This window comes from Mauremys mutica, chromosome 3 (genome assembly GCF_020497125.1).
Source record: "Mauremys mutica isolate MM-2020 ecotype Southern chromosome 3, ASM2049712v1, whole genome shotgun sequence".
Lineage (NCBI taxonomy): Eukaryota > Metazoa > Chordata > Testudines > Geoemydidae > Mauremys > Mauremys mutica.
In genome coordinates, this window is record NC_059074.1 from 1,133,318 (window position 1) to 1,151,918 (window position 18,601).

Sequence of the window (18,601 nt, forward strand, 5' to 3'; positions counted from 1 at the left end):
CTATCATACCTCCCCTTAGCCATCTCTTTTCCAAGCTGAAAATTCCCAGTCTTCTTAATCTCTCCTCGTACGGAAGATGTTCCATACCCCTCATCATTTTTGTTGCCCTTTTCTGAACCTTTTCCAATTCCAATAGACCTTTTTTGCGATGGGGCGACCACATACTGCATGCAGTATTCAAGATGTGGTTGTACCATGGATTTATATAGAGGCAACATGATATTTTCTGTCTTGTTATTTATCCCTTTCTTAATGATTCCCAACATTCTGTTCGCTTTTTTGACTGCGCTGCACATTGAGTGGATGTTTTCAGAGAATTATCTACAGTGACTCCAAGATCTTTCTGGAGTGGGAACAGCTAATTTAGCCCCCATCATTTTATACGTATAGTTGGGATTATGTTTTCCAATGTGCATTACTTTACATTTATCAGCACTGAATTTTATCTGCCATTTTGTTGCCCGGTCACCCAGTTTTGAGATATTCTTTTGTAGCTCTTCGCAGTCTGCCCGGGTCTTAACTATCTATCTTTAGTAATTTTGTATCATCTGCAAATTTTGCCACCTCACTGTTTACTCCTTTTTCCAGATCACTGATGAATATGTGGAATAGGACTGGTCCCATTACAGATCCGTGGGGGACACCACTAGTTACCTCTCTCCATTCTGAAAACGGACCATTTATACCTACCCTTTGTTTCCTATCTTTTAACCAGTTACTGATCCATGAAAGCACCTTCCCTCTTATCCCATGACAGCTTACTCTGCTTAAGAGCCTTTGGTGAAGGACCTTGTCAAAGCTTTTAAAAAATCTAAGGACACTTTATCCACTGGATCCCCTTAGTCCACATGCTTGTTGACCCACTCAAAGAATTCTAGTAGATTGGTGAGGCATGATTTCGCTTTACTAAAACCATGTTGACTCTTACTCAACAAATTATGTTCATCTCTGTGTCTGACAATATTGTTCTTTATTATAGTTTCAACCAGTTTGCCCGGTACTGAAGTCAGGCTTACAGGCCTGTAATTGCTGGGATCACCTCTGGAGCCCTTTTTGAAAATTGGTGCTACATTAGCTATCCTCCAGTCATCTGGTACAGAAGCGGATTTAAATGAGAGGTTACAGACTATAGTTAGCAGTTCTGCAATTTCACATCTGAGTTCCTTCAGAACTCTTGGGTGAATACCACCTATTCCTGGTGACTTACTGCTGATTAATTTATCAATTTGTTCCAAAACCTCCTCTAATGATATCTCAATCTGGGACAGTTCCTCAGATCTCTCACCTAAATAGAATGGCTCAGGTTTGGGAATCTCCCTCACATCCTCAGCCGTGAAGACCGATGCAAAGAATTCATTGAGTTTCTCCGCAATGACCTTATCGTCCTTGAGTGCTCCTTTAGCACCTCCATCGTCCATGGCCCCACTGGATGTGTAGCAGGCTTCATGCTTCTGATGTACTTAAAAAAAATTGCTATTACTTTTTGAGTCTTTGGCTAACTGTTGCTCAAATTCTTTTTTGGCCTTCCCGGTGTTTATGCTCCTTTCCATTTTCCTCACTAGGATTTAACTTCCACTTTTTAAAGGATGCCTTTTTGCCTCTCACTGCTTCTTTTACTTTGTTGTTTAACCATGGTGGCTCTTTTTTGGTTCTCTTACTATGTTTTTTAATTTGGGGTTTAAATTTAAGTTGAGCCTCTATTATGGTGTCTTTAAAAAGTTTCCATGCAGCTTGCAGAGATTTCACTTTTGGCACCGTACCATTTCATTTCTGTTTAACTAACCTCCTCATTTTTGTGTAGTTCCCCTTTCCGAAATTAAATGCTACAGTGTTGGGCTGCTGTGGTGTTTTTCCTGCCACAGGGATATTAAATTTAATTATATTATGGTCACTATTACCAAGTGGTCCAGCTATATTCACCTCTTGGACCAGATCCTGTGCTCCACTTAGGACTAAATCAAAAATTAAATGAAAGAGTGTGAAGTGCCTAGAAACTAAGGTAATGTGGCCATGTAATTGTACCTATGATAAACAGATGGAATGTAAGCAGCACTTCAGTGCTTTGCAGTCTCAAAGTGCTGGGCATTAAAATAATCCTCCCAATGTGTGGTAGGATTAATAATAAACACTTTGTACAGCACTTCTCATCCGCAGATCACAAAGCAATTTGCAAAGATGAGGCAGGACCATCAACCCCATTTCTGCAGCGGCAGAAGTCGAGGCACAGAAAGGTTACATGCTTTGCCAACTGTCTTCAGAATCCCACTCAGTCCAGTAGACCACAATAAAGTAAAGCTCAGAATTCTCTGTCAAAATGATTTGTGACTCTCCCAAACCTGAAATTTTCCACAGAAAAATCACAATTTTGCTGAAATGTTTCTGTTGGGGAAAACTGAAATCAAATATTTTGTTTTATGTTGGGTCAGTTCAACCTTAATATGTGGCTGAGCTGCCATGGTGCCTTATGGGAATTTTAGTTCAGGCATCTCCTGCCCCTATTCACACTGAGGGCCTGAGCTTCCTGACTGGACTACATCTCCCATGATGCATCGGGAAGGCTATAGTGCATCATGGGAGATATAGTCCAGCTCATGGGAAGAATGAGGGCAGGAGATACCTGAACTACAGCTCCCAGGAGGCTTTGTGATGGTTCAGGCAGATACACTTTAACGCTGAACTGAGCCAAAACACTGAATCAAAATTTTTCATTTCATGCAAAGAACAATTTGGGACAAAGCCAAACATGGAAATACTGGAATTTCTGGTGGGATGAAAAGTCTGATTTTTGATCAGCTCTACAATTAGGTATGATTATCTCTGTTTGAAAGATGGGGAAAAGGCACAGAGGAACTTTTCCTGATTTGGGGCAGCAGCAGAGTGAGCCGATGTCAGAACCCAGGCGTTCCTGGCTCCTGGTCCTGTGTTTAAAGTCCACCGGTTTCTCAACACTGATGGTTCTTGCAGGAGCAGCCTATTGAGGAGAATCCTGATTTAGCTGCTCTTTATAAAATTCCTCGTCGGGGCTGGTGTACGGTTACCTCACCGGAGAGAGGGTCAGTCTGGCTCAGTGACTCAGATAAACGCTTGTCTAGCTGAACCACTAGATGCCCAGAAGTCAACACCCCAGAAGGGGGGAATTTTTATCCTCTCCCATGGTACCATCTCCTGGCTCTTCCACGGCTGGATGGAGCTTTGTGTGTTCTTTCAAAGCAGGACTTACCAAGCAAACCCAGAAAGGAGGTAGACCCAACCCAACGCAAACCATTCTGGGTGGGTATTTATGCCTAGTACCGGCTGGGCAATCAGAGAGCCCTGGGATCTCTGCAGATCGATCTGGACCACAAAGCTGTCGCTGTGTACCAAGGATCATGGGGCTGGAGGGATTAACTGATGAGCTGCTGAATACGTCTAGCTTGGCTGAGTGACAGCTCCAGTAGGGACGGGAGGGAGAGGATAACCTGGAAGGCGTAAACATCACAGAGGGGGGAGGTTTGTGTGATCCAAGGGGTTAGAACCCGGGCTGATGGGACAATCTTGCAGCCCAGCCCTGGTCCAGGAAAGCACTTCAGTACCTGCTTAGCTTAAGAAGCCAATGGGCCTAGGACGTGCTTAACTTCTAAGCACCCGGGACACATGCTGTGCTGGATTGGGGCCAGCACACTCAGCACTTTCCAGCCTCGAGGCCATAATGAGCAAATGGATGAACACCAGGGACAACTTCCTCCTGATGGGAGCTGCCGGGCTGTGGAATAGTTTTCCCAGAACGAGAGGTGTTAAAAGCTAGGCTGGGCTAAACCCTGGGGGTAACAGAGCAGAGGGGCAATCGGATGCTGTAGAGCTGGAGATTTTTGATCCCTGACCTGTCGGACGACAGATTAATTCAGATCTGGTCCTTGCACCTAGCCCAGGTGGAAGGATGAAATTCACCCCTGTGCAGAGGGGCGCCAGGAGGCCAAAGAAACCCCCTGAACCTTCTGAAATGAGATCCCAGCTCCCCTGCACACAGACGGACAGACAGACTCTTCCACAGGCAGGAGCGGCGCCAGGGTTTCTGGCACCCTAGGCAGAATTCGGGGGGCGGCATTTTGTGCGCTCCCCACGGGGCGCGCGGGAGCTTCTGGTTCCACTCCCGTCGCGCCGCCGAAGAAGGACCCTCCGCTGAAATGCCGCAGGTGACAGTGGCAGTCACTGAGCTGCTCACTTGCCTGCCTCGGTTTTCCGCGGCACATCGGCAGAAGGCCCTTCTTCGGCGGCACGACGGGCGCGGAACCGGAAGTTCCCGTGTGCCCCGTGGGGAGCGCACAAAATGCCGCCCCCCGAATCCTGGCGCCCTAGGCGACCGCCTAGGGTCGCCTAATGGAAGCGCCGGCCCTGTCCACAAGCACGTCCTTCCCCGGCACTGCAGCATCCTCAGTCTGCGGGGCCGGCAGGTCAGAGCAGGGCGGCGGGCTAGCCAAGCTGTGCTCCGGTGCCGAAGCTCAAAGAGGACACGGCGCTGCTGGGCACCGAAGCCTGTAACGCGGTCAGAGGTCAGCGGCTCCATGCCACGCTGTCCTTGGCAGAGACCCGGCGCCGCTGCAGCGGCTAATGACACACAAAACCAGGCAGGTGGGGAGAGCCCATCCAGCGGGTCTGAAACCCCAGCCCTGCTCCCGGCGCATCTGTGGGAGCCTCCCAGGGAAGAATCATTCAGGGGGGTTTAGGCACCAGCAAATGTCCTGTGCCACTAGGCCTGGTGCATCCATTTACCACCTTGTTTCTCAGCTACCCAGTCGCTCAGCTCAGTCTCCCCAGGTAATCGTCCCCTCCCAGCAAACTATTTAAGCCAAGCCAAGTGAGGGGGCTACACTGTACCTCCGTTCCGCCCCCACAGGGCACGACAGCCAGGTCCTGCTGCTGATACATTTCCCTAGAGACCTACCCACCGCCCAGCTCTGGGACCTTCCCGCCATCTCTTTCACCGCCAGCCTCCTGCCTCCTCTCGCCCTGGGGAGACGCACTGGTGACCCTGATCGTCCCCAGCCCGGCATTCCGGGCCAGGCCTAGTGGAAGGGAGGCCAGCGATGCGGGTGACACACACAGTGCGGATGAGGGAAGGTCTCCAGCCGTGGCAGGGTAGGACCCTGCTCCCAACAAGAGATCCGAACTCCCTGATGCCTCCTGGAGCCCTAGAGAAGTCCTCCCCTCCCTGCAGCTGAGCCTAGTCAGCTCCCAAGCAGCACAGCACCTGTCCCCCAGCGAGCCGCTCCAGGGGACGTATCCATGCCCCCGGGCTGGCAGACACCCCTCCGCCCCCGATCCTGCATACGCCAAGCTCCTAGAGCATCGCCCACGCGCCGTAGCTGGGTGGCGAGTCCGTGTGTGGAGCTGGCGGATTACGTGGCTCAGGCTCTGTGTGTGTGTGTGTGTGTGTGTGTGTGTGTGTGTGTGTGTGTGTGAGAGAGAGAGAGAGAGAGAGAGTCCCTCCCCCAAGCCCTGCTCTTTCTCCTCCTCCATCCCCAGCCCGTGAGGGACGGATCTGAATAAATAACGAGGAAGAGGAAGGGCTCAGGGAGGGAGCTCACTTGGAGACGGACGGCAAGGCAGAGCTAAGTCAGTTCCCAGCTACGCTTCCTCCTGCAAGTGTCTCTCTCCTTCAGGAAAGCCTTCCCTCCAGCGTCTTGTGTGTCCCCGGATGGATTTCTATTGCTCCCAGCATCATCCTAGCAGAGGAGCCAAGCACAAGCCCAAGGCCCCATCTCCATGCAGAATTGCTCCAGTTTAATCACAGGTGTGATTTAGTTACACTGACGCAACGTTAAACCGATTTCAACCCAGCTTGCGTTGATAAATTCACAGGCACAAGCTGAACAGCTAGAACCAGTCTGACACCAACGAGAGAGCGTCCATGCAGGGGTCTGCACCGATTTAGGTTAAATGGATGCGAACTGTGTGTGTAGACGCACTCCGAGCGACACCCTTTTTGTACCATTCTCTGCTTCTCCTGAGTGAGGTGCTCCACAATCTTCTCACCTTGGAGCGTGACCTCCACCAACCTGGTCAGCACGCGGATGGGAGACCTCCCAGGAGCCCCCGGGGTGCTGCTGTAAGTGGCGCTAGACGCTAGCTGGTGTTCCTCCTTCTGAGTCAGTGAGGCAAGGCCCCAGGGTGCTGCTAGGGGGCGCTGTGATGGGGGAAGCATCTTTGACGGGCTGAGTCCAAGACTGTCCTAAAGTCATGGCGGCGTCACTCAAGATCCCATGACACTTTATCCGGGAGCTGAGGGGTTACGTTCTGGCGCCCCGGCTACCTTCCATTCCGGGACATTCCAATTTACCTCTGAAAACTCGGCCTGTCGTTTCTATTGGGAAGGGTGGTGTTCGTCCCTTCCTGGCCTAACCGCTATTCAGTGGAAGTCCTCCTCCAAACGCCCTTCTTTCCGCTAGCTTCCCGTTGGTTCCCCCCAGTCTCCCCTCCAGATGCCATCTGCCCGCACCATGACAATCAAAGGAAATAACTAGATGTGTATGTAACATCCCCCCACTCCCAGCCTGGCACAGATCATCAGAGGATTTGAATTCCAGCACCATCAGGACTGGAGCCAAAGGGTTAAGTCCATTAGCTGGTAACAGTAGTAGGTCATTATCCTCTATATGGACTAACTGCTAGATGGGGCCATGACACACATTGTGGAGGGGTATTACACCATACACGACAATAAGCTTTTCTCACCATCTTTCTCTTTTAGGGTCCTTGGCCTTCCATATCCCATTCCTGACTCGTCTATTTCTATCCTTTGTGGTCTTCTATCTAGCTGAGATCAAAAGAGTCTCAGAGCCGAGGTGTGGTGCTCATAGCGGGTCTGTACAGCACCATGCACACCTCTGGCACTATCTGAAACTAAGAAGTGCTGCTGTGCACTGTTGGACAGCTGCCCTGTCCCACCTCAGAGGGGGCAGCATCTCTGTGGTGGGGGAAAGGATCCTTGTATTTCATTTGCACAACATTTTGGGATGGAGGCTGCTCCATTAATGCTCATTATCAGCATTGTAATAAATGGCCTCATTTCAGATCCATGGAAATTTGCATCCCGTTAATCCGAATGGCTTCCCCACAATGATTCTGCTTTAAGAGCGGTATTTTTGGACTTCACCCCCTGCTACCATAGTGACTTCATTTTGTCTGAAGCATCTCCCCTAGTCTTGGAAAGGGAGAGGGGGGCTACCACAGATCCACCTGATCAAAGAGGGAGTGTTGCCTGATGATTACAAGCAGGGCTTGTGACCTAGTAACTACTCAGTTCTTGTCCCAGTCCTGCCACTGACTCCGTGTGACCTTGGGCAAGTCACTTAACCATGATCTGCACCTCAGTTTCCGCATCTGCAATATGGGGATTAGCCCACCACGTGGGGATGTGGTTGGCTCAGTCTTCTGTGCTCGGAGACCCCTGGATTATCTCGTTTCCTTCTGCAGCCCACTTCGTGTGAGAGATTCTCTCTAGCCGGGTCTGAAATATTTCGTTCTGCTGTTTACCTAGGCATCGCATGCCCGTTGCCATGTCAACCCACTAGGTTTGGATCTCAAGAAGGGTGGGTCGGATAGGCGGGCTCTGGAGTGAGCCTCTCGCTCCAATGGAAGAGGACACCACCTGGATTTGGTACCCCCAACCCTGCGTCCCCAGTTTGAGAACCGTTAAGTGCAATTCCTTCACTGTGGCTCCTGCAAGGGGGCTGTGATTGGGGTCCCCACTCAACCCAACATGGCCCATGCACAACGCCTATTGTCTAAACTCACTCCTCTGCTTCCTCCCTCCCTGGGATCTCCCTCTATCCATCAAGTACCAAAGCCCTAAGACAGGACTGTGCCATACTTACAGACCTAACCCTTCGCCTCCTGGCTCCCTGGTGCGTGGGATGATTACAGTACCTGTCCAAGGCACCTCCTAGCTCCATCTTGCCTCTTCCTGCCTGGTGCTAATGAGACCAGCTGGTCTGGCTGTCAGGGTGGGTCAGTAGCACCGACTCTCCATTCACTCTGACCCTAAGTTACAGGGTGCCCAGCAAACGCTCACGGGTTCTCCTTTGAATCCAGCTAGTGCGGGTAACAGCAGCCGTGAAGACAGCACCACGCAGCCTTCAGAGCGGGCAGTGCCAACCTGCCACAGCCCAGAGGGCCACTCGCTGGTGGGATGGCCTCGAACAAGTGACGGCCCTCATTTTTCAGATACCGATTTCAAGGCCAGAGGGGACTCTGAGGAGCATCTACGCTGACCTCCGGTATGAGACCGGCCAGAGAACCTCCCGCGTAAGCCCAGAACTTGGTTGGGCTAGAGCAGATCCTTTGGAAAGCCCGAGCCGTACCTACCCATCTTTGTAAAGCACGCTGTAAGTGCTCAGGATTAGCCAAGGGAAATCGATATTCAGCCTGACCTGGGGGGTCACGGCCAGCTCTGCACCCCGGTGATCACCGACAGGCTTTTCTGTGTTGCTCCCACTATAGCACCTGATCAGCTGAAACCTGAATGGGTGGGTTAGCTTTACCCCAGCCCTGAGCGGGAGGGAAGTCCTGTTTTCCCCATTTTACACGGGGAAACTGAGGCTCAGCGAGACCGAGGTACGTCTACACTGCAATGAAATACCCATGGCTGGCCTGGGTCTGGGCTCTCGGGGCTTGGGCCGCAGGGCTAAAAATTGCAGTGTGGCTGTTCAGGCTCAGGCTGGAGCCTGGCCTCTGAGACCCTCCCCTCACACAGAGTCTGGGACTCGGTGCCATGGGGTTTTCTCTTGCCGTGTAGACGGACCTGAGGGACTTGCCCTAACGCGTGTGGAGCAGGGCCAGGGTTAGCTCTCAAGTCCTAGTCCAGAGCGTGAACCCCCAGAGCGTCCTCCTCCTGCAGGGACATCTCGAGGGAGGAGCCTATGCTACAGTCCTCCCTTTGCACCCCTCCAACGGCTCCCCCTTCCCTAGCGCATCCCTTTGAAAGCCCTTCTCTGTCTAACCCACCCTTCCCGTCCTCCCTCCTTCGCTATCGACACCCGTCACCCACGCGTTACATTTCCAAGGGCTGCCTCTGCCCCGCTGCCCCTCACGCTTGGGGGGTGCTCCCCGCAACCAGCCACCAAACGACATCCTCCTCCTTCCGACCCTCCTTGGCCCTGCCGCCTGGACAAAACTAGCCAACAGGGAAGTAGCTGGGGTGCCGAGACCACTGCCAACCAATACACCCGCTTTGTTTTCTGGTCACTCCCACCCCCATCTTCATCTGTTGTCTCTTGTCTTATGCTTCGGTTGCAAGCTTCTTAGAGCAGGGACCGTCTCTGTGTTCTGGCTTCGTACAACACCCACTGCAGTGGGGCCCTGCTCCATGACTGGTGTTCCCAGGTACTATGGAAACACAAATCCTTAACAGACAATAATAACCATTGCGTTTCTCCAGCAGAGCAGCAGCAGCACGGACAGGTACGGACTCAATGAAGCAACACTCTGAGGCCTGGTCTACACTACGGGGTTAGGTCGAATTGAGCCGCATCAGGTCGATTTAAAAATGACAAGCACACAACCAACCCTGTTCCATCAACCTAAAGGGCTCTTAAAATTGACTGTTATACTCCTCCCGGCGAGGGGAGCAGCGCTAAAATCGACTTTGCTGGGTCGAATTTGGGGTAGTGTGGATGCAATTCGACAGTATTGGCCTCCGGGAGCTATCCCAGAGTGCTCCATTGTGACCACTCTGGACAGAGCTTTGAATTCCGCTGCACTAGCCAGGTACACAGGACAAGCTCCGGGAACTTTTGAATTGCATTTCCTGTTTGGTCAGCGTGGCAAACTCAGCAGCACAGGTGACCATGCAGTCCCCCCAGAATCGTAGAGCGTAGAATGTTTCTACGCTCCCCCTATCATCTCCGTCCCTGAGGTTATCGCAGATTAGAAGGTGAAAAAAACGCACTCGCGATGACATGTTTTCCGAGCTCATGCAGTCCTCCCGCACTGAGAGGCATTCAGTGGCAGAGGCCAGGAAAGGACATGATGAAGTGTCTGTTGGGGGAGCAAACGGACATGATGAAGCATCTGTTGAAGCTGCAGGAAAGCCAACAAGAGCACAGACCCCCGCTGCATCCACTGTATAACCGCCTACCCTCCTCCCCATGTTCCATAGCCTCCTCACCCAGACGCCCAAAAACGCGGGGGAGGGAGGAGGCTCCGGGCACCCAGCCACTCCACTGCAGAGGACGGCCCAAGCCACAGAGGGCTGTCATTCAAACAGTTTGATTTTTAGTGTGGCTACAATAAGCAGTGTGGCCTTGTTCTTCCCTCCTCCCCCACCCCACCCGGGCTACTTTGTCCATTGTCTATTTTTTTTTAATTAATAAAGAAAGCATGCCCGGTTTCAAAACAATAGTTACTTTATTTCGAAGGGGGGAGGGTGGTTGGCTTACAGGGAATTAAAATCAACAAAGGGGGCGGGTTTGCATCGAGGAGAAACAGACACAACTGTCACACCGAAGCCTGGCCAGTCATGAAACTGGTTTTCAAAGCCTCTCTGATGCGCCGCGCGCCCTGCTGTGCTCTTCTAATCGCCCTGGTGTCTGGCGCAAAACGAATGTCTGCCGTTGCTTTCACGGAGGGAGAGGCGACTGACGAAATGTACCCCAAACCACCCGTGACAAAGTTTTTTGTCCTATCAGGCATTGGGAGCTTAACCCAGAATTCCAATGGGCGGCGGAGAGTGCGGGAACTGTGGGATAGCTACCTACAGTGCACCGCTTCGTAAGTCGATTCTAGCCACGGTAGTGAGGACGCGCTCTGCCGACTTAATGTGCTTAATGTGGACATACGCAATCGACTGTATAAAATCGATGTCTAAAAATCAACTTCTATAAAATCGACCTAATTTCGTAGTGTAGACATACAATAACTGCTGCTGGGATACTTAGGGTAACTTGGATTGTGACGGTCTCTGAAATAAAACCGGATCATCACAGATGAACTGAAAAGCTCTAAAAGGTTAAAGAGTTTCAAGGTGTCGCTCACAACCCACTCGTGCAGTTTATCTTCTGTAAACGATACAGTAGAAATCAAAGGAAACACCCGCTCTCTTTTTCAGTGCGACATGCTGGTGCTATCTTTAGTCCATGCTTATCTGTGATCTTATGTCATTGTACGCCAAATATTTCTGCTGCCAGTGTTTAAGAGAAAGCTACATTTTAAAACCACAAACCCTCTGAAATCCAACTGCTCTTTCACATCCTTTCCAAGTGCCGCGTTGAGAGTCTGAGGTCAATAAATCTGGGCGTTCAGGCCAAAAGAAATAAGCACTTTCTCGTAATGCTGCGTGGGGCTGCGTGAGCATGTGAAAACGGGCCCCGTTGTGATGGAGAGCAGCAAGCTGGAGCCGGAGGCATTTGCTCTGAGACTCTTAAACTTTGAATTTTCTCCCTTTTATGCAATTAAAGTCTAGGAAAGGCGAAGGGCACGGCCAGCAAGGTGTGCACAATCCAGTACCGACAGCAACATTTTTCACGCCATTTCAGTGCAAACAGTGGGGATCTTTTCTTTAGAGACTCATTCCCCAAATGCACCAACACTGATCAGATTGGCACGTGAAAACCTCTTTGGGATCCATTTCCACTGGAATGCTGCATGTGTCTCATTGGACCAACTTCTGTTGGTGAAAGAGACAAGCTTTTGAGCTACCCAGAGCTCTTCTTGTATAGGCTCGAAAGCGTCTCTCTTTCACCAGCAGAAGTTGGCCCAATAACAGATATTACCTCACCCACCTTCTCTCTCGAGTATCCTTGGACCAACACGGCTATAACACTGTGTAAAGATCAGAAAGGTCTGCGAGTCGTCAGCACACTGAATGCATTGCAGCCACTATCTCAGAAACCTCCAAGCATGTTGAACTATAGACCACCTATGCCACCCTCTAGGGGAAAACCCTTGGGGCAGAGAAACAACTGGCCACAATCAAAAGACATACATCAATTGAAGCTCATCAGCTGTAACTAGTTTTGTTTTCTCTGCAGGACCCCTCCCTAATCATCTTTGCCTCAGACAGACAAATCAAGCCCACTTACACTCTTGGGATGGAGCTGATAGGATCCACCTGGTCTGCTGTCAGAGTAGGTCAGCAAAGAGAGCTCTGCATCTCTACCCAGGGACTTGACATGAGGGGGAGTCAGCGAAAGAGCTCTGTATTTGTACACAACTATGAACTTGATACCATGGTTACAGCTTTATGGATTAATATTTGTTCTTAACGCATTATAATAAAGGGGGAAATACATTTCAGAGGGTGTTAAAGTTTGAACAGGAAGAGAATTATTTAAGAAACCCCCCCAACCCATCCCTGCAAACCGAACGGTGAGAAGTCAACTGGCCTGAAGAACAGCTCGTCTCTTACCTCATCAAACCTGGCCTCATCCTCGCAGTTTTCCAGTACTCGGGTGTAGAAGGAGAGACCTGCAGAAAGCAGAGAGGAAAAGAGCGTTGTTACTTCAAAGCACGTGGGGCCGGTGAGAGGGAGAGTTAGCGGGAGGAGAGGGTGCCTGGGGGGGATGGGAGGAGCTGTCCTGGACCTGAGAGGACCTGCTAACAGCACTGCACTGTGGGAGTGCGTCTGAGAGCGTATGGATGCGACAGGTTCGAGTCTGAGTGGGCACGCAGAGTGCGTGTGTGTGTGCGCACCATCTGTACGGGGGGTACGTGTACACTGAGTGAGCACCCCGGCTGTATATGTACCATCTCTTCTTTACCATGAGAGACGACAGACCCGGGGGGCTGTCGCACCCCCTGGCTTGACGTGGTTTCCATCATATGCAGGGTTTACAGTTTGGTTCAATGGCTTTCAGCACCCCCACTGTTCCAGCCCCCCTGCGACAGACCCAGACTCTGGATCTGGATTCAAACCAGAGAGTTTGCAGCTGAATTTGTATCGCTCCTATTTACTGCACGGGTGGGGGGAGGAAGGGTGTCCTAATCTGGACATCTCAAACTTCAGGGGAGTTTGGGTTTAGATTTCCAACCTCCTGCTTCAGGGGAGTTCAGCCCCAGGGGCTTGGCTGGGGGCCAATCTCTCCCCACGCTGCTCATGAACTGGAGGGAATCATTTGACCAACCCACTCTGAGTTTATAACAAACCGTGAAACTGGGTGAGTTTTCACAGGCCTAGGCCATCCCAGGGAATAATGGCTCATGCAGCTCTAACAATTAAACGCTGAAACACAGCTGTAGCCCATGGCCCCCGTCTCACTCTTCCTGCTCAGTAAACCGACGACCCAAACAGGTCCAGGGAATGAGGGTTGCATCTGCAGAGAGCATCCCTTTAAACAACCGCCCCCTGGAAGCTGCTTCTGCTGCTCCTGTTCCAGTTGTTTGATCAGGGCTCGTGAATTTCATTGACTCGTTCAAAATAAACACAGAGAATTTGAGAGGTTTCGCTTCTCCGGGTCAGCGGGGATTACGACAGGTTTGAAAGCAAATCGCCGGCTGGGAGGATGCAGACAGATGTGCTGGGTAACCCCTTGGGATGGGCAATGGGAATTTGTTAATGTTTTTTTCCTTTACTGACTGCGTGAAATTAATAAATAATTCCACCATCCGATCAAAGGGTTCACATTGTGCTTTCAGCTGTTCTGGTTTCAATAACCTTTCTGACTTTGCAGAGCCAGTATTGTTATTTAATATCCACTGGGCAATTCTGCAGAAAGAGAAGTGAATAAAATGCTCGTTTTAAGGCACTGAATCCAAACAAACCCTCTCTGACTCAAAGGCAATCATGCTTCTTGGGTTATTAAATCCTTACATGTTCCCAGCGGGCAGGACCATGTATGTATTTGACCAGGGTCCAAAATTCCCAGGACAGCTGAGCATCTGCAATACCATGCTCAGAGCTTTGTGGGGGGAACTTTGGGGATATTGAGTTGTTATAACAAGGAGCCAGGTTCCAGCATGTGATCCTCTGCCAGCATTACCGTCCCCTTTCCGACTGGACTCTGAGATGAGTTTACAAAATGAGGCAATTACAGGAGGGAACTGAGCCTCTGGATTTCTGGGTTCTCTTTCTAAGGGAAAATCGGGCCGTGCTTTAGGCTTGCACAAAAACTGGAGAGTTTTGTTTAAGTCTTTGTTTCACGAATCGTTTCCCCCACGAAATCATTTTAAACTCCAGGGAAACTTAATAAACAGCATCTTTTCTAACTAAACCGAAGCCTGTTGTCCAGGAGCGTCAAGCTTCTGTGCGTACAGGCGCCACTGATCGCCAGTGGGGGTACGACCCCTCGGCTCTCCGTATTAATGCTCTTCAGGGCAGTCACCACACCTACCGCTCTGCCTGTACAGCACCCGGCACACCGGACCCTATTCCTGCTCCTCTGGCCTTCAAACAATCCCCAACCGCTCCAAGCTCATCATCAGAAACAAGCTCCCCACAGACCAGGACACACCAACTCAAAGCAGCACCAGACCCTGCCAGAACAACAGACATCGAACCAGCAGACATACCTCCACGGCTGCAGTGACCAACACCCCCAGGGGTCCTTGTGATGGGGTGTACAAACCCCACACTAGGCAACAAGGGGTTAAGGGATTACGTTGGGCTCAGCCAGCCCCGCCCCACCTGCAGCAGATGCTCCATCTGCTGGGGCAGTTAAAAGGCAGGGAACTGGCTCTCTGGGGGCAGAGCCGGAGGTGAGGAGACCTGCAGCCCAAAGCTCCAGCAGAGCAGGGGGAAACCTCAGGTTCTGACACGGGCGCCCAAGGGGGCCCTCCCTGAGGGAAGGGGGGACCCACCCCGGAGGCCGCCGGAAAGGGAAGGATCCTCTGGACCTTGGCCTTTGGTAACCTCCTCTTGTGGTCTGGGCTCTGCAGCAGGCGAAGGCCTGGGACTAAGCTGACCCCAAGGGGGGTGGACGAGAGGAAGAGGCCCAGAGACAACAGCCTCAAGCAGCCTTGGTTGCCAGGCTACTGGGTAGCCCAAAGGGCCTGGGTTGGAGCCCGGTGCAGTGGGAGGGCCCAGGCTCCCCTCCCCACAACCCCCTTGGCAGTCAGGAGGTGCAGCCGTGACCACTAGGCCAGGCTCCCCAAGTGGGAGCCGTTACCGTCCTGCACGTCTATCACAACATGTGGGGTGCCTCATCCACCGCACTACATGCCCCAACAACGACGATGTGGGTGAAACCAGGCAATCGCTAGGCTCTCGAATGAACTCACCCAGAAAAATGGCCTGGGGGTGAACGCGTTCTGTGGTAGAGAGACGGCTGTACCGCCTGGCAGACATCACAGCGAGGGCATGTTTCCAGATGTGGCAGGGTGAGATCCCAGCTCATGGACAGAACTCGGAACAAACCTGACGACTGTCACTAGTGGCTGCTGCTGATTTTCTGGGTGACCGGAGGCATGGCACACCTCTCTGTGACTCAGTTTCCCCATGTGTAAAATAGACGCTGTGATCTGTACAGAGGGTACAGATCTACCCCGCAGGGAGTCTGTCTGGACAAATGAATGCTTGGGAGGGTGCAGAGATCCCTGGATGGAAGAATATTCACTCTACACTTGCCTTTTGCTAATTGTATCCCTTTATGCCGAAACAATTCCCTCTGTCCTGGCTCCTTTGTGGAGGATTCTACAGATTTGTGACTTTTTATCCACTACTTGAACTAAAGTCAAGCAGCAATTCAGAGCAATCCTCCTGCTCAAGTGCACATGGAAACCTGTCATCTCCTGGCCTGTCTTCTGACTTAACTTCTTTCTTGCAGTCATAGAATCCTGCCACTGACGGAACGCACACCCACACAACGCTCTGCTCCACACCCACCGGCTGCACTCCTGGGGAGATGCCAGCTGCCAGCAAGAGAAGCTAAACAAAGCAACCCACGTCCACAACACTCAGCTTGCTGTAACAATGAGAGAGAAGTAATAATAATAATGACTGGCATTTGCATAGCACTTTTCGTGTTGAACCTAAAGCCTACAGCAAAATTACAACCGACTGTGAGCGGTGTTCAAGGGTCACCGCTTCACCACCACTGAAATTCAGCCACTTCTGGAGTAGAACGGGGTAGCCTGCAAACGGCTCACAGTATGCACACCGTTCAGGACAGAATGTGGTGGGTACTGAAACTACAAGGGGCATGAATGGAATTATTTCGAGACACTGTGAATAACACGCCTGGTCCTGGGAAAGTGCCCTGGGATCTCTGATGGTCCCGAGGGGCGGGATCTCGATGGCTCGTTATTAGTTGTATTGCAGTAAAGTCTAGGAGCCGGAGCGATGGACCAGAGCCCTGTTGTGCAAGGTGTGGTGCAAAGGCACAACCACAACCATGGTCCCAGCCCCGAAGAGCTTACAGTCAAAGTCTGAGGCTGACAGCCGGCGGATACAATCAGATGGGAGGAGCATAAGGAAAACGCGGGACGATTGTGTTCACCACGTGGCAACTGCAAGATCGTGGCTCCCATGAGAACAGCGCCCCCTAGCGCCACCCTGAGGTATTGGCTCAGTACCAACTCAGAGAAAAGCATCTCTTGCTGAATTTTCAGCGCTAGTGTTTTCCATCTGAGTGTTTCCTACCAGTTATCATCTCTCTAGCGCTGGAAGTGCTTTACACAACAGGACAACAGACTGGGTCTCCACCCCATGGGGCCTGCAGTTTGAAAGGCAGATACATTGCAAGGCTGCGAGCAGTTTACTGAGTTTTTGAGGAATTAGCCAAAACAGCAAGAAAGTGACGCATTGCTGGTTATTGTCTCCACCAATAAATATGACAACAGTGGCACAAATTTCTTAACAGCATGGAAGGATACAGCATCACAGCAACGTCTGACTCAAGAGGTCATCGACTCCAGCACCCTGCACTGTGGCAGGACCAAGTAATCTTAGACCATCCCTGACAGGTGTTTGTCCTGCCTGTTCTTAAAAACCTCCCATGACGGGGATTCCACAACCTCCCTTGGAAGCCTGTTCCAGAGCTTAACTCCATTTAGAGTAGGAAAGTTTTTCTTAAAATCTAACCTAACTCTCCCTTGCTGCAGATTCAGCCCATTCCTTCCTCTCCTACCTTCAGTGGATGTGGAGAACAACTGATCACAAACCGCTTTATAAGAGCCCTTCCCATATTTGAAGGCTATCAGGTCCCCCCTCAGTTTACCATGCCCAGTTTTCTTTAACTTTTCCTCACAGGTCAGGTTTTCTAAATCCTTGATCCGTTTTTGTGGATCTGTCTCCAATTTGTCCAGACCTTCACTCAAGTGTGGTGTCCAGAATTGGACGCAAGACTCCAGCTGGGAGAAGAGCAGGATAATTACCTCCCATATCTTAAATACGACACTCCTGTCAATAGATCCGGAATGAGTGTGACGTTATTGATATAAATGGGGACCATATAGAACATGGGTTGCAACCAAGGTCCTGTAGTGGCTCCAAATCCTAAGTAAAGGGGGTCATATAAGGTGTCTAAGACCAGGTTCTGGGTTGCTGATTATAATTATGCTGTCTATATGTCTGTATCATTTTTAGTTGAAGTTATGAATGTTGGCTCTATGCTGTCTGTATTTCAAGTTTGTGCTGTGCTTCTGGGGGAAGCCTCCCAGACAAGCTGGTGTTAGCTCTGCCTAGCCTGTTTGATGGCCCATTAAGGACCGTCAGCTACACAATGGACCCATGGAGAGAAGGCAGACACGCCTTGTGACTCAGCAAAGTATGCAGGGACTGGCCCATGTGACTCCAGGCTCCATTTTGCTGTAAATTTCCACAGTGAAGACAAAGAGATTCTTACACCTGGAAAAGTCTATATAAGGCTGATGCTTCATCTCCATCTTGTCTTCAATCCTGCTTCTGACCTCTGGAAGGACTTTGCTACAAACTGAAGCTTTACACAAGGGACTGAACGACCCATCCCAGTGGGGGATGTATTCCAGAGACTCAATTTGAACCTGCAGTTTATGCCATCACTGCTGCAAGCCTGAACTAAGAACTTTGCCATTACTGTATGTAATTGATTCCATTTAACCAATTCTACCTCTCATTTCCACCTTTTTCCCTTTGTAAATAAACCTTTAGATTTTAGATTCTAAAGGATTGGCAACAGCGTGATTTGTGGGTAAGATCTGATGTGTATATTGACCTGGGTCTGGGGCTTGGTCCTTTGGGATCGAGGGAACCTTTTTCTTTTATTGGGGTGTTGGTTTTCATAACCATTCATCCCCAGGACGAGTGCACTGGTGGTGATGCTGGGAGACTGGAGTGTCTAAGGAAATTGCTTGTGTGACTTGTGGTTAGCCAGTGGGGTGAGACCAAAGTCCTTTTTGTCTGGCTGGTTTGGTTTGCCTTAGAGGTGGAAAAACCCCAGCCTAGGGCTGTGACTGCCCTGTTTGAGCAATTGGTCCTGATTTGGCACTCTCAGTTGGGTCCCGCCAGAATCGCTCCGTCACAGTGGCGTAGTCGTGCTTGGATCCACAGAACCAGGTCAATTAAGCTTTGGGTCAGAACCCCACGCTATCCAAAATTTAAATGTGGGATTGAGAGTTTGGTTGGTTAAAGATCAGTGACCATGAGACAAAAAGCAAGGAAACTGCAAGCCTTGAGAGACAGCCTGCAGTTTGATTATGAGCAAGAACTGGCAAA

The 18,601-nt window shown here is 50.8% G+C and overlaps 1 protein-coding gene across 1 annotated transcript in view; it reads right to left on the bottom strand.

Moving 5' to 3' along the window:
- The window catches only part of LOC123366017 (otoferlin-like), a 177,162-nt gene that overhangs the window by 145,404 nt on the left and 13,157 nt on the right, over window positions 1-18,601 (bottom strand). Inside the window, exon 2 of the mRNA XM_045009095.1 lies at window positions 12,383-12,441. Within this exon, the coding sequence (XP_044865030.1) occupies window positions 12,383-12,441 (59 nt within the window). The remainder of the gene's footprint in view (window positions 1-12,382; window positions 12,442-18,601) is intronic.